The 14722-nt window shown below is 32.7% G+C and overlaps 1 protein-coding gene across 6 annotated transcripts in view; it reads right to left on the reverse strand.

Moving 5' to 3' along the window:
• nup35 (nucleoporin 35) overlaps positions 1-13404 on the reverse strand; it is an 86476-nt gene extending 73072 nt beyond the window's left edge. For 4 of the 6 annotated variants that reach the window (XR_012384873.1, XR_012384870.1, XR_012384872.1 and 1 more), the window contains exons 1-9: positions 13239-13404; positions 11691-11849; positions 11439-11566; positions 10242-10296; positions 9411-9546; positions 9155-9224; positions 8942-9070; positions 8693-8848; positions 2672-2823 (exon numbers count right to left, since the gene is read on the reverse strand). Coding sequence is in view for 2 of the 6 variants with exons in the window: in NM_200066.1 (NP_956360.1) it covers positions 6648-6725; positions 8693-8848; positions 8942-9070; positions 9155-9224; positions 9411-9546; positions 10242-10296; positions 11439-11566; positions 11691-11849; positions 13239-13254 (927 nt within the window). In the remaining 4 variants the exon portion in view is untranslated. 6 annotated transcript variants of the gene reach the window in all.
• Positions 13405-14722: the final 1318 nt, after the last annotated feature.

A 14722-nucleotide genomic window follows, 5' to 3' on the forward strand; every position in this document is an offset into this window, starting at 1 on the left:
AGCCCTATTGTACTGAATAAAGCTATAATATAGCTGTGCAAATTTCCTCTGAAAAAATAGCCCTACCGATGAATTCTGCTCCTATTAAGATATCATATTTGCAACAATCACATCTAAAGATGCAAATAAACACAAAAATTAATTATCAGTTCAATTCTAAAAGCACTGAACAGAAAAGCTCCTTAATGTTAACGAGCTTATTATAATATTTTAATAATATAGCAACTTAAAACAAAACTGCAAGTCCCACTTACAAAAACTTGTAAAACTTTGTTTGCAAGTTAGATATAAAACATGAGAAAGACGCACAACTTGAAACTTACTTTCTACTTTAAAAATGTAGTAAATGAACACGCTGCCATCTAGTGGTGAACATTATATCTGCGCTTAATTCACTTTAGGTCAGAATTGCAAAACTGCTTTGCTGCTTTGAAGTACATTTAAAAGAAACCCGTAAATGTTTCTCAAAGCATTAAATGCTAAACTACTTAGCGTTTACTTACGCATTCATTATAAAATAGGAGAGACTGGGGACAGTTGCAACACTTTCTGCATTTCCTTCAGTTTCTCAGAGACACCTTTTTGTGAAAACCCAAAATTTGAAAATAATAAACCTAAATCCATTGGACAGCCACGTTGTTATAATATATGATAATATATGCAGAATTGAAACCTAAACAGTCAAACGTTGCAACTGACCCAGAGCAGGCTGACGGTTGCAAAAACCCACAGAGACAGTTGCAACATTCAGTAAAATGTAATAATAAAAGACATTCTAAAGCATCAGGTTGGATGTTATTTATTTATATATATTTTTTGTAAACAAACTAAATGTATATTGGTTAAATTGTTAAATGTGTTTTTAGGTCCTATAAATACAGACCATTAAAAAAACAAGCAACAACATTCATTAGGCCTAAAAAAATTGAATATTATTTGCACTGAAAATCTAGACTAAACCTTTACTAAACTACTTCTTTTGAAATGAATTAATAATTTTTTTCTGAAATTAAATTAAAACTGATACAATTTAAATTGTACATGAACATGGCAAGCTTTTTAAATTAACTATCATATCTGTCAACCCTAATTAAACTGTCTAGGCATAGAGAATAGCTTTAACGCTTAATGGCTATATTTAAGATTTTTATATTTTTGATGGAAGTGATTTAAGATACGAATGAATGTTTCAAAAGAACAGATTAGACAGTAAGTATATATATATATATATATATATATATATATATATATATATATATATATATATATATATATATATATATATATATATATATATATATATATATATATATATAAATATATAGTTTTGTTTTTGTTTTTTACCTAAAAGGAGTTTTATACTGAAGGAATGGTCACATGACTGATTTCTCTCAGATTGAGGGAGGGTCTAATTACAAAATATGTATTATGAACATCTCACTAGCTCATTCCTAAAATTAGGAAAGTCCCCGATTTCCCCTACTTGGGATACAACACAAATTATGCTGAGGGAAAGGATGTAGAATTATTGGCATGGATGGAGGGGACGTGTCCCTACCAATATTCACCAATTACATAAATGTCCCTACTACCAATAATTTAATTGACTTCAAAATAAAGTTTTCCTCGTCAACTCTTAACTTGCACGTGCACCAAGTCATGTTCGCTACTAGTTCACCGTAACACTACTGACCAAGGCTGTGAAAATAATTAAAATTCTGTTTTAATTTCGGCCTCCGAAATTGTTTATGAAAAACAATAATCGGGATAAAACAGTTAAATTGTGTCACAAACCTCTCTAAATTTCTCTGTATTCATACCTCCTCAAATCCCGACACCAGTCAAATCATGTAAACTGACCTTTGCAGCATGGGATGGGACAGTTATTTGTATTTTTAAGTGTTTATTTTATATTATTATGTACTTTAATCATGTTTTTGAAAGCACAAAACGTCAAGAGTGATGTCAAGAGGGAAATCTACGCCCTTGGCTAAGGGAAGGTTTTCTTAAAAAAATGAGTTTTCACCCCTTACCTTTAATTGTTCCAAACCTTTTTTTTTTCTTTTTTTTTTCTACCAAACTCAAAACAACACATTTTGAACAATGGTGTGTCCTCTTTTATGTTTAAAAAAAATAAAATAAAAAATAATAAGAAAACAAAGTTTTGGAACCATTTGATGGTGTGTAAATAGTGCAAAAAATGTCATTTTCACATGTACCATCCCTTAAAATTGTTAATACGGTAACCCATTTTAACACATTTAAATCAGTCTTTATGTTTACAATTCATTGTTTAAGTTTAAAGTGTGCTACTCAATATGACTTAGTAAATGTTTATCAAATTCAGCCACTTTTAATGAACATGTTTACAATCCATTAGCTTATAACATATTTTAGCTACATAAGATATATAAAACCATAACAGTTTAGGTCTCATAATGTGCTAACATTCATAAAGCATTTAAACTTGTTTTTTTTTTTTTTTTTAACATGACTGCTTCAACGGTAAACCAAGCTCTGCACTTCACTTCCTTCAACTTCTGCACGAGCCACAAAAATAAGCCTGTTTCAAGGTTAGCTAAATCAGGCCTCGGGTGGAAAAGCAGCAGTAATCAGGATGGATTATATGTGAAGCGGGCCCGAGGGTAGCGTGCATCTCTGAGCGAATCACCTGAGCTGTGCGCTGGCAGCCTCTGACAGCAAGGGTCAGCTTCACCTCCAGAGACCACCGCTCGTGTCACCTTCAGCAAGCCCAGCGCCGTGCGTCTGATCCGGCCATCCAGCTGGCTACCCTGCCTGACCTCCGCTGCCCGCCTCACACACCTGAAACAAGGCTCAGGGTCATCGGGAAGGTCAATAGAAAAAAAACATTTGTTCCAACTACAAGTCTTAACCTTTGAGTCTCGAATCAAATCTTGTGAAATAATGGCAGGAAAAAGCATCAATAATGCCTGAAGGTGCATGTGTGAGGTATGGGTCAAGATGTGATCTTTGTAGATGATGAAAATTATATATTGGATTTCATTATACATGACACATTTGAGGAAAGAAAAATAGAAATGAATCCGTATGAATGAGACTAGTACACGCGGAATCCATAATTCGATATATGTATTCAATACGCTGAGGTGTGAGAGTGTTTGAGAGGAATGAGGCTACGCATGCCAATTTGTTCTCATTTGCACATCTCAGTACATACGAAATTAATTTTGCTGTATTTTGAAGTAAAATATCAGCTTTATTGATTTGTTTCTTGGTTTTCTTTGTCTTCTTTTGTAAGAAAAAAAGATCCTGAACATGAGTAAAACTGTCTTTTGCAAGCTCCCATTCTATGGTAATGCAGTTTCTTACATGAAGACTCACTTAAATAAATTGATCTAAAATACACTCAAAAATGACATTTGCTTAATGAAGGGATCTGTCCAAAAAGTTTTTTGAGACGTGGCAACCTATGATCACATATTTTGAAAAAAAGGAAGACTCTCTCCCTTTAACTGATTTATAGAAAGAAATCTGTGCAAACAGGTTTAATTGTGACCACCAATATGGTTTGGTTTCATATTTATGTAAAAGACCACTATAAATGTATCAGATTATTGATTTGTATTATCATGTACTGCAGGTAATTATAATTTTTTTGTAAATATTGTTTTATTGTTATTATTATTATTATTATTATTATTATTGTAGTAGCTGTATTTTAATTTTATTTGTTTGCTAATTCATTTCGACAGCAAGGTTCAAAAATGGGGGGAAAATTGCAACCTTGATTGTACAAAATGTTTAGTTAGTTTGAGAAAACAATCACAAATAAATGTTTTTTAAAAATGACATTTGCTGTTTGTTCTTTTAAAAATGAGCTGAAAAAAACAATTCTTGAGGTTTTTTTTTTTTTGGTTGGGGGGGCTTAATTGTTTTATGTTCAGCCCACTTAAATTTGTAAAAATAGGCTTAATTTCTTCAAGTTTTACCAACACAAATCAATTGTGAAACCCAGCATTTTTTTTACAGAGTATTATTGGCAAAACTGTTTATTCTAAGTTACATTACAGCTTTTCTGTTCATTACAAAAAGGAATTCACTTACTTACTCATTTATTAATTAGTTAGTAATAAGTAGGGCCAGAGAGAATCTGCGGACATTTCTTACTATTTGTGTGCAGAATTTTGTAAAAATCCTGCAGATTTATGCTGAATGATTTTGGGTGTATCATAACTAAAAACGTAAGATATTAAATAAAAATAAATAAATTTAAACTTATTTGATGTTTACAATGCAAATCCAATTAGATGCATTTAATTAGTAAACAAAGCAAGTCTCTCATATAAAATATTAACTAAAAGGTAGAAACTATCACTTTACAAACTGTATTGTAAATAAACCATATGAACATTTTTATATTAGTCAATGATACTACTGAAACTAAAAAATGTAATAAATATAAAAGTTTACACACATTTACACAACAAAAATAGACTTGATTGGATACAAATCTGTGGATTTCCGTGCACGCAGATTTTGTGTGGGCCTTTAAATAAAGTCAAATTACATTCATGTCACCGGTAAGAGTTTGTATGTATATATTATAACATATAGTTTATATGTTTTAATGTCATTTAAATAAAATATTTGACCTCGAACTGCTTTGGTTATTTTATTGTATATATTTGTTTGTGTAGTGATCTAAGATTATTAAGAAATTAAGTACATATACTTTGAAAACTCTGAAAATTGATCTAATGGCTTATTTACATTAAATTCGTTGAAATTAAGCTAATAATAAAGCAAATAGTTGACATTAAATGAACTAAACTCACCATGAAAACTGCAAAAGCTTTAATAAAACTTACAGCTGAAACCAGAATTATTAGCCCCCTTTGAAATTGTTTCTTTTTTAATTATTTCCCAAATAATTTTAACAGAGCAAGGAAATTTTCACAGTATGTCTGATCATACTTTTCTTCTGGAGAAAGTCTTATTTGTGTTATTTCAGATAGAATAAAAGTTTACTTTTTTTTAAAAAAAACAATTTAAGGTCAAAATTATTAGTCCCTTTAAGCTATTATTTTTTTTCTACAGAACAAACCACTGTTACAAAATAAACTTGCCTAATTACCCGAACCTGTATAGTTAACTTAATTAACATAGTTAAGCCTTTAAAATGTCACTTTAAGCTGTATAGAAGTGTCTTGAAAAATATATAGTCCAATATTACTTACTGCCATCATGGCAAATACAAAATAAATCAGTTATCAGACATTAGTTATTAAAACTGTGTTAAAATAAATCTTTCCGTTAACAGAAATTGGGGGAAAAGTAAAAAGGGGGTTTAATAATTCTGACTTCAACTGTAGGTGATGTTAATTTCTTAGTTAATGCATAAAAACATCTTAAAAATCAGTCTGATTATGTTGTTATCATTTTATTAAATAGGCTTATAAATAAAAATTCAGTTGGATTTTTTAAAAACTATCAATAGGAATAACTGCCATAAAGCTGCATTTGTGACTGTAGATGAGATTGTTGAAAAGTGTTATTGTACAACTGTATAACCTTTTTGCAATGTAATTAAAGAGTTATTCCTTTTTTAAATGCTTCACTTCAAGTCTACCAACACTTGTGTCAGCTGTCTGACTCAACAAAACAGGATCAGACACTTGCTCAAACCATTTTTGTGACTGTTTCAGTAATTGTCTGCCTTTGGTGTGAAAAAACATTAATCATTCATTTACAAATTCCAGATTACAAGCAACCTCTTACTCAAATTAAAATTTTCAAATCAGCAAGGGCAGGAATTTGGGTGTTCATTTTAATTTGAAGGATGGCAACGTTTCCACATTATGACTTTAATTGCATCATTCTCGAATCAAAAATGCTGCCCTGAAGGAGCAGTTTTGTAACGTTTTGCTTTAGCCTCATTATGCCCAGTTGTAAACAAGACTTACATCAGCTCAAAAAAAAAAAAAAAAAACTACAGTTTCTAGTCAGAGAGTATTTATTAAAGAGAAAGAATTTTTCAAAAACAGACATTTCTTAAAAAATGAATTTCTGGTTCTATTAAAATAGTTAATAAAGTCAGTGAAAAGCCACAACAACCTAAAAACAGATATATATATAACCCAATCAGAAGATGATTAAATCCTAATTTAAGGCCTTGTTCTCAGAAAGCTGAAGTCATCATTAATGACCTCCATAGGAGTTCTTGTTTTATACACAAAGCCATAAATTAAGAGTGTAACCAATGAATACGTTAATCAAGAATTTGATGTTGTACAAACAGGGTCCATTATGGGAGTCTGTCATGATTTGGACCCTTACATTTCCAGCAGATCCTCCTTTATGGCATGAGCTAAAACACTTAACGCTCAAGATTAAGTTGTTAAATCTGTATGATTTTAAGGACAGATTGCAAAGACCAACTCCAAACTCAGCAGCTGAAAGCAGTCCATGTGAAAAACACTCGAGTCCATCTTCCGGAAAACAGCACACAAAGTCAATCAGTCCGCAAACGAAGAGATAAAGTGCTTGTGTATTCGCTCAATTCTTGTGCCCAGAAAACCCCAAAATGAGTTTGTTTTAGAGCAATCAATGTCAACATATAAGAGGCTGTTGATGGTCTTTTTCGTCAGGACCCTGTGTGTGAAAGATTACCATCCAAACATATACTCCATTGCTTTCGATACAAAACTTTCATCCTTTTTTGGTGTCTGTTGATCTGACACAACCTATAAATGAAAACAAACACAAACAAAAAGCTAAGCGCTTCATAAATGATGCTGCTAAAATCCTTTGAGCACATTTCAGTTTCATCCAGTAACTAGTCAGTCAACTAAGAATTATTATGACAATTTTGCAATATGACATAAAAGCTACTATTAATTCTAAAGCTCATATATAAGTGCCCCTAGGGGTGGGTGGACATTAACTTATTTCATGTTCAAATGTGAAAACTAAAATTAATAAAACAATATTAAACGCCCATTATGTGAAAATTAAATCAGACAAAATATTTTTTTTATTAGATATTATTTATATTTTATTATATATACACTACCGGTCAATGTTTGGGTCAGTAAGACTTTTAAATGCTTTAAAAGTAGCTTTTCCTGCTCACCAAGTCTGCATTTTCTTCATCAAAAACAAAGTTCAATTGTACAATTGTGATAAAATTGCACTATAAAATGACTCTTTAAAAGTAGTTTATACAATTTAATATTTTTTTTCAAGGATTTTTAATGAATTTTCAGCTTCATTACTCCAGTATTCAGAGTCATATGATCCTTCAGAAATAACTCTAATATTAATTATTATTATTAATGGTAATGGTATTAAAAGCAATAATGTCTGGGGTAATAATTTCATTTGAAACTACATATGGTTAAGGCCCAGTGTCTGTGCCTGTTTTGTTTTTGTTTCTTTCTCTCTCTAGCTGTCATTCCTAAGGCCTGCCCAGATTTAGCTCCCCATTAGTTGAGCTAGATGTCAATCATCGTTAATACTTCATTGACATCATCATCAATGCCCAATCAGAAGGTGAATTTCCCATTTAAAAGGAAACCAGCATGGAAAGATAGCTTGCTTTTGCTTGCTCTTCTTTTTGTGTGTTTTGCTGGGCTGTTTGACAGTTTATTGTATCATGCGTGTTCTGTTATCATTTGCGCTGGAATCTACCATACAATTGTTTTTTCTAATTATGTTTTCATTCTGATCGCCAGATCCACAATATCAATGGGAATTCGAGAACAGGGTAGATGTCACGTGACCCACATGCTGCTACGCGAAAGTTCTACGAATGTATTATACACACTAGATTAGAAGTGTGCGCCACTCATTGTAAGTTTTGTTATGCATTTTGGTTAGCAGAATAGTTTAGATAGGGTGTGAAAACGCTGAAGACTTTTTTTTTTTCTTTCTTTTCTTAGATAATTTAGAGATTGTGGGTTTTCAGTTAGAGTTTTGTTTTGTTATATTATTTTCTTTGGTGCCGCTTTCCTTTTCCCCTTTATTACAACCATTTATTTTATTTTGTTTTCTTTATTTTTAAACTTTTTTTGTTATCATTTACTCACCTTGTAAAATAAATACTATTATTGAGGCATAATTGGTTGTTTGTTTGCTCTATTGCCACCACCATTCTCAAAAATGTCATAAAATTTTAAATGTTGCTGTAACCCTAGCGTTTCCATGTTAAATAACCATAACACATACAATAAGTAATAAATAAATACTTAATAAATATTTAACAATTATTTCTATATTTAATGAATGCCACCTTGATGAACCAAATCATTTTATTTAAATTAATAAAATTAATAATAAAAAATAAAGAAAAGAAAATAATACTGACCCCAAACTTGACCGGTAGTGTACTATTTTTTTTCTTCGTTTTGTCAAAACAAATTATGTACAAATTTACTCACTGAATCATTTACTCAAAAATGGCTGATTCATTTAGAAACAAATATGTCTTTATGAATTTGCAAATGAATTAAGAAACAAAACAATTTTTTGTGTACAAAAGTTCTGCTCGACCTTTGGAACATCACTGTTGGAGGAAAAATTACTTAAAAAACAAAACAAAACATTATCACATTTGTGATCTCAAAACCTTTGTCAGTTATAACTCATTTCATTTCTTCTACTCTACCATTGTGTTTATAACAGTGTGAGGGAGGTTACCAGTCCACTTTACCTGGTAGTCACTGCTGGATGCTTTGTAAGCAGCACTGAGGGGTCTCATGACGGATCGAGGAGTTGATAGAGGGTGACTCGGGGTGCATGGAGCCTTCACCGGTGGTGTGAACACAGAACTGGAAGTGCTGCCCTTGTCCAAGCTCTCCATTACACTCTGACAAATAAAACAAGCAAGCAATTTAACATTACCACCATTACAAAGAGGAGCATTTGCATCTGCAATGCTAGTCTTTCCAAAGGGAATTACCTTATCGATACATGGTTTGACGCCAATCATTATGGCTTCTCCGAATATCTTTCCATCTTTACTGAGAGCCTTTCTCGCCTGCAGTTTTGACTGATATTGAACATGCATCCAATTGCCCGTATTAGACATCTTGGAATGAAAAAAAATATACATTTATGGACCATAAATCATAAATAAACCAGAATGCAATGATGCAACCTGACCTGTACTTACTACATGTTTTAATATGTTTCCATACTGTGCAAACTGTAAAAGGATGTATGAAGCAGATGCTGGAGGGAACCTGTGGACAAAGAAGTAAAAATGTTATTCATATGTAAACGTGGATGCCATAAAAAAAACATCTTAACTGTGATGAGATTAATGACTTAATGTAATGCAAGAAATAAAGTACAAAAAATACAACAGATAACCAACAAAAAGTAAAATGTAAAAAAAAAAAAAAAAGAAAAAAGTAAAACATACACACCCAAACACTGTGATCCAGGTGTCATCGAGCTGGTCTTCAGAGGACAGAGCATCTCCTTGTGTGAAGAACGGATCTACTTGAGCTGGTGAAAGGGTTGTTTTCCTCTGCTGACTCACGGGACTAAAAAAGTTGGAAACTATAGAACAAAATAGCATTAGGCATCTATTTTTAGACAGTGAACAATTAATACGTTTTTTTAAATTAAATAACAGAGCTGTAGCAAATCGCTTCTCTCATCGATATTCTCTCTAGAATCAATTCTGAGGCTGAGCTTAGTTTTTAACAGCAGATGGCGTTCTAGGCTATAATTTTTAACTGTTCACTCATAAGAAAGATCAATTGCGTGTTCAGCAAAGTCGTGCCTTTATGTCACGAGATTAAATGTAAACAACTCATTGAAAACTCGTTTTTCACTAAAACCAGGGGTGTCAAAATCAGTTCCTGGAGGGCTGCAGCCCTGCAAAGTTTATTTCCAACCCTGCTCCAACACACTCACCCGTAGGTTTTAAACAAGCCTAAAGGACTCAGTTAGATCAGGTGTGTTTAATTAGGGTTGGAACTAAACTGTACAGAGCAGCAACCCTCCAGGAACCGACTTTGACACCTGTGGCTTAAACCTTTCCTAACTTGATTAATGTTTATTTTAAGTTCAAGTAGTAGATGTAAAGAATTGCATAAAAGTAGAGCACACCTGTTTGTAAAGCATACAGCAAAATCTGATGTTAAAAACTCAGAATCGATTGAAGACAGAACAGCGAGGCATTTTGAAAATCTCAGAATTGATTTCTTGTGAGATTTTTCACCACAGCTCTACTAAATAAGCATATTTACCTGTTCCTGGTGTACCCTGTAGACCAGACAATGGTGTGTGAACTCCAGCAAATGGCTGTGAAAACAAATTCTTATAAGACAATGAAACCATCTGAAATGCTCGAATATAGACATGTCCACAATTTAATATTTTTGTCGAATACAGCAAGTTTAAGAAAAAAACATGTGCTACAGTGGCCTAAAATCTAAATCTTGATTAATTTAACATTTTAACTCGATTCCGATTAATGATATATATATATATATATATATATATATATATATATATATATATATATATATATATATATATATATATATATATATATATATTATTAATACATTATTATTGTGTTATTATTATTTTATTTATTTTATGTTTTTGCCCTCATAGTTGGCAAGTTACATATAGCGATAGGTTTTGTGACAAGTTTTGTAAAGTAACGTGTAGCTGTAACAGTTGAGATGTGTAGAGGAGCATATGTATGCGAAGCCTGCGCCAGACCATACCCGTGCACCTGGCAGAAGCATAATATCATAATAACATAACAAATATACATCATAATATAATAAGAATAAATCTGCCTTAACAGTATGTGGTTATGTGACTCCTTACGTTGTAGGAAAAGTCATTCAAAAAATTGACCTAGAATGTTAGCATAGTGTTGTACACTAGAATTATCAGTAATAGTGTAATTATCAGCAATAAAATAACATGTTTTCTTGCAAAATAAGCATTCATTAAAGGGACAGCCTGCACAAACAGAAAAATTCTCACACTCAAGTGGTTTTAAATTTTTGTTGCATTTTTTTCTTCAGTTGAACTCAAAGCAAGATATTCTGAAGAATGCTGGAAAAAGCAGCCACTGACAGCCATAGTCAGAACAAAAAATATTATGGAATTCAATGGCTTTTTTGCCAACCTTCTTCAGTATATCCTCCTTTGTGTTCAACAGAAGAAACTCAAACAGGTATGGAACCTGTGGAAATGATTAATGGATGGTGTAATTAATTTTTGGGTAAACTATCATTTTTTTTTTTTAATTCATAAGTCAAAAACAAAAACTAAATACATGGTACATAACACTATGCTTGCAATAATACTTTATGTTTACCGCACTTAAGTATTTATTTTTGTTCTTCATCCACGACTGCATAATTACACAAACCAAAATAATAGTAATAACTAAAGTTTTCATATTTGTTAGCACTTCTCACTTGTTTGCGAGCAGCAAGTGGTGACATTCCCACAGCAGAGCCATTGAGGTCATCATAGATGCTTCTGACTGGAGGGGCTCCGCTCTTATCTTTAGGTGTTGGGACTACAGGCTGTGGAGGAGACCCACCTGATGGAAAAAAAGAACATTAAATCTGTAAGAAAGCAACTTTGCTTATAAGTATAAAAATAACCATAATTAAGGTATCAACAAAGCACTGTAACCAATAACAAGCATTGTTATATGCATTTACCAGCAAGAAGAGGAGACCTGATTTCTGCTCCACCTGTCAAACCAAAAGACCTGGGCTGGGGAGTGACAGGAGCAGGCAGGTCTCCCATTAGAAACCCCGGTAAAAACTGAGCCCCAGGCTTAGGAGAGGTTGGAGAGCCGAGCGTCATTGGTTCAATACCTGTTATGAGACATTTGAAAGGTTTACAGTGTTTAATGCTTTTTAAAATTAAAGCCTATAACATTCCTGGAGTTCTAGTTTCTAGTTTTCTAGTTTCTAGTTTTAGACAGTCTAGTTTTGTGGATTTTTTTGTTCTTCCAAAACCTTTTCAGGCCTGGAAAATATTTAAACATAAAATGTACAAATTCCATGACTTTTCCATGACTGTATGAACCCTGTTTATATTCACACATTCGCTCATTTTTGAACAGTGACACTTTGACATGCTACTTTAAATATTTGGTCATTAGCATTATTTAATTTTGCACTTTGATAGTCATAAGCTGCTTATATGATTACCCTATTAAGAATTTGCAAAGTATACTTCTGAAATTAAGTTATATTAAAAATATATATATAAATTATCAAAGTCTGTGTGCAAATATAAAACCAAACTGACTTTTATCTCATTTAGTGATTTACTTTTTTTCTGTTTTACAAAAACTAATTTGAAGAATTTTGGAAGGCGGTAGCCAAACACAATACACATCCATAAAGAAGAAAAAAGTAGTCCCTCAAAATATCTGGCTTTGCATTCAACACAACATGGTATATACAGAGATTGAAATTCAAAACCTTTTAAGACCTTTTTAAGACTCTTTGCATACCTCATTACCACTTCATGTTTCAACGAGTAACATTGCTAACATTTTAATTTGCAATATATTTACTGACTATAAATACTGATTGCAAGAAACTAATCCTTAACTGTATTTATAAACTAGATAAAAATATTAATCTAGCCTTTACAGCAGCAGGAATAAGTGTTTATCAGGTTTACTGCAGTAAACAAAGCAGCGTGATGTCAAATTTAGCAGGATTTGTTTGATTTCATAAACTACACAGCATCCCAATATTCCAAGATTAGACTCGGGCAAGCTTTAGCATACTGATACAAAAGTGAATTCCTTGTAAAATAGCAAAAGACTTGTTAATGCTTTAAAAGAGTCTTAAATTTATCTAAATATATTTATCATTTTTTATATTTTTTTAAAAACCCCGCGGACACCATGAACAAAGAAAGTTGAACAAGAAAACTAAATAAATGACAATTTTTCTCTTTGCGTGAACTCTCCCTTTAACGATAACACCAATTTGATATGGACAACGAAGCACATAAAAACAGACCCTATTTGGCAGGCACTTGATTTGGCTGTCACGTCACAGCAAATAAAAACACCCACATACAGAAATAGTTTAATAAAGTTATTAAGGGGAATAAAACACGCGTCTTTCTGCAGTGTGCTGACATTAGCTAAGCCACGGGGACGCCCGTTTCCACAAATTCATCGACATACAAACACTTCAAAACCTACAAACTCAAAAATTGTGAAAAGCACGAATACTTACAACTCTGTATCTCCATACTGGATGACTAACAGGCAGTAAACGAACAGAAGATTAGATCTGCTTTACCGAATACCGGAGAGTGCAGAATTTTTTGAACCAGACGGAAGTTGCGCGTGCTCTAATGACACCAGCGAGAGGCACTTCCGGGCGCCTCTGTCGCGCCTCTACAGGGAAGGATGTCAAACGAATTTTTATTTATCCCCAGTAACAAGATTGCGTCTACATTTGGTAATCCTAAATCAAATTGTGTCTTCTGTAACTCAAGCATCAAATCGATAATTTTATTTTTTTATCAAATGGCCACATGTTAAAGGGTTTTGTCTGATTTATCCGTCTTTTTACATCAAAATGTAAATTCAACATTAATTTTTTCCATATGTGATTTAGTTACTTTTCTCATAACAAACATAACAGAATTTATAGGCAATTTTATTATTTATTTACTGGGTAAATATTATACTCACAAATTTGCATTTTCTTCATCATTACCTAATTTGCAGAATTTTCTTTGTGACTTTAATTGTTTAACTACAACTACAACAAAATGTTTACAGCAAAAACAGTGTAAGAACTGTGAAAACTTCAAAAGACTTTGTAAATATTATTAATATTGATAGTTTTGCCTCTCAGTGGCACAGTAGGTAGTGTTGTCGCCTCCCAGCAAGAAGGTCGCTGGTTCGAACCTCGGCTCAGTTGGTGTTTCTGTGTAGAGTTTGCATGTTCTCCCTGCCTTCGTGTGGGTTTCCTCCGGGTACTCCGGTTTTCCCCACAGTCCAAAGACATGTGGTACAGGTGAATTGGGTAGGCTAAATTGTCCGCAGTGTATGAGTGTGTGTGGATGTTTCCAATGGCTTGCGGCTGGAAGGGCATCCGCTGCGTAAAAACTTGCTGGATAAGTTGGCGGTTCATTCCGTCGTGGCGACCCCGGATTAATAAAGGGACTAAGCCGACAAGAAAATGAATTAATGAGTTTTGCCTCTGTACCCTGTTATTTATTATCTTATTTTAGCATATTTTAGATATTCTTATATCATTTTTCTTGTTTATATTGTACTTGATGTCATCCATTGTTATGGTATATCTAATATTAAATAGCTGTACAAGGAAGGTAGATCTCAAATTTGTATACTTGCATGCGTTAGTAGAATGTTCTTACACAAACTAATCTGCAGGTGGCACTGTTGTTTCACAAGGTTGCATTGTTGTCCTGGATCCTCTGGAGTAGTAAAATATTGACATCCTCCTCCTCTTGCTGAAATATTCAGTCTCCATTATTAAAAAGTAAAACAATACGTTTATGGTTTTATATAGCCTACAGTGCATTTCTTGCATATGACTGAATACAATAATTTGATAGCTGATGTTGATGTTTTTTAGGTTCGTTCGTTCATTCATTCATTCATTCATTCATTCATTCATTCATTCATTCATTCATTATTCATTCATTTTCCTTTGGCTTAGTCCCTTCATTTATCAGGGGTTGC

Source organism: Danio rerio, chromosome 9, assembly GCF_049306965.1.
Source record: "Danio rerio strain Tuebingen ecotype United States chromosome 9, GRCz12tu, whole genome shotgun sequence".
NCBI lineage: Eukaryota > Metazoa > Chordata > Actinopteri > Cypriniformes > Danionidae > Danio > Danio rerio.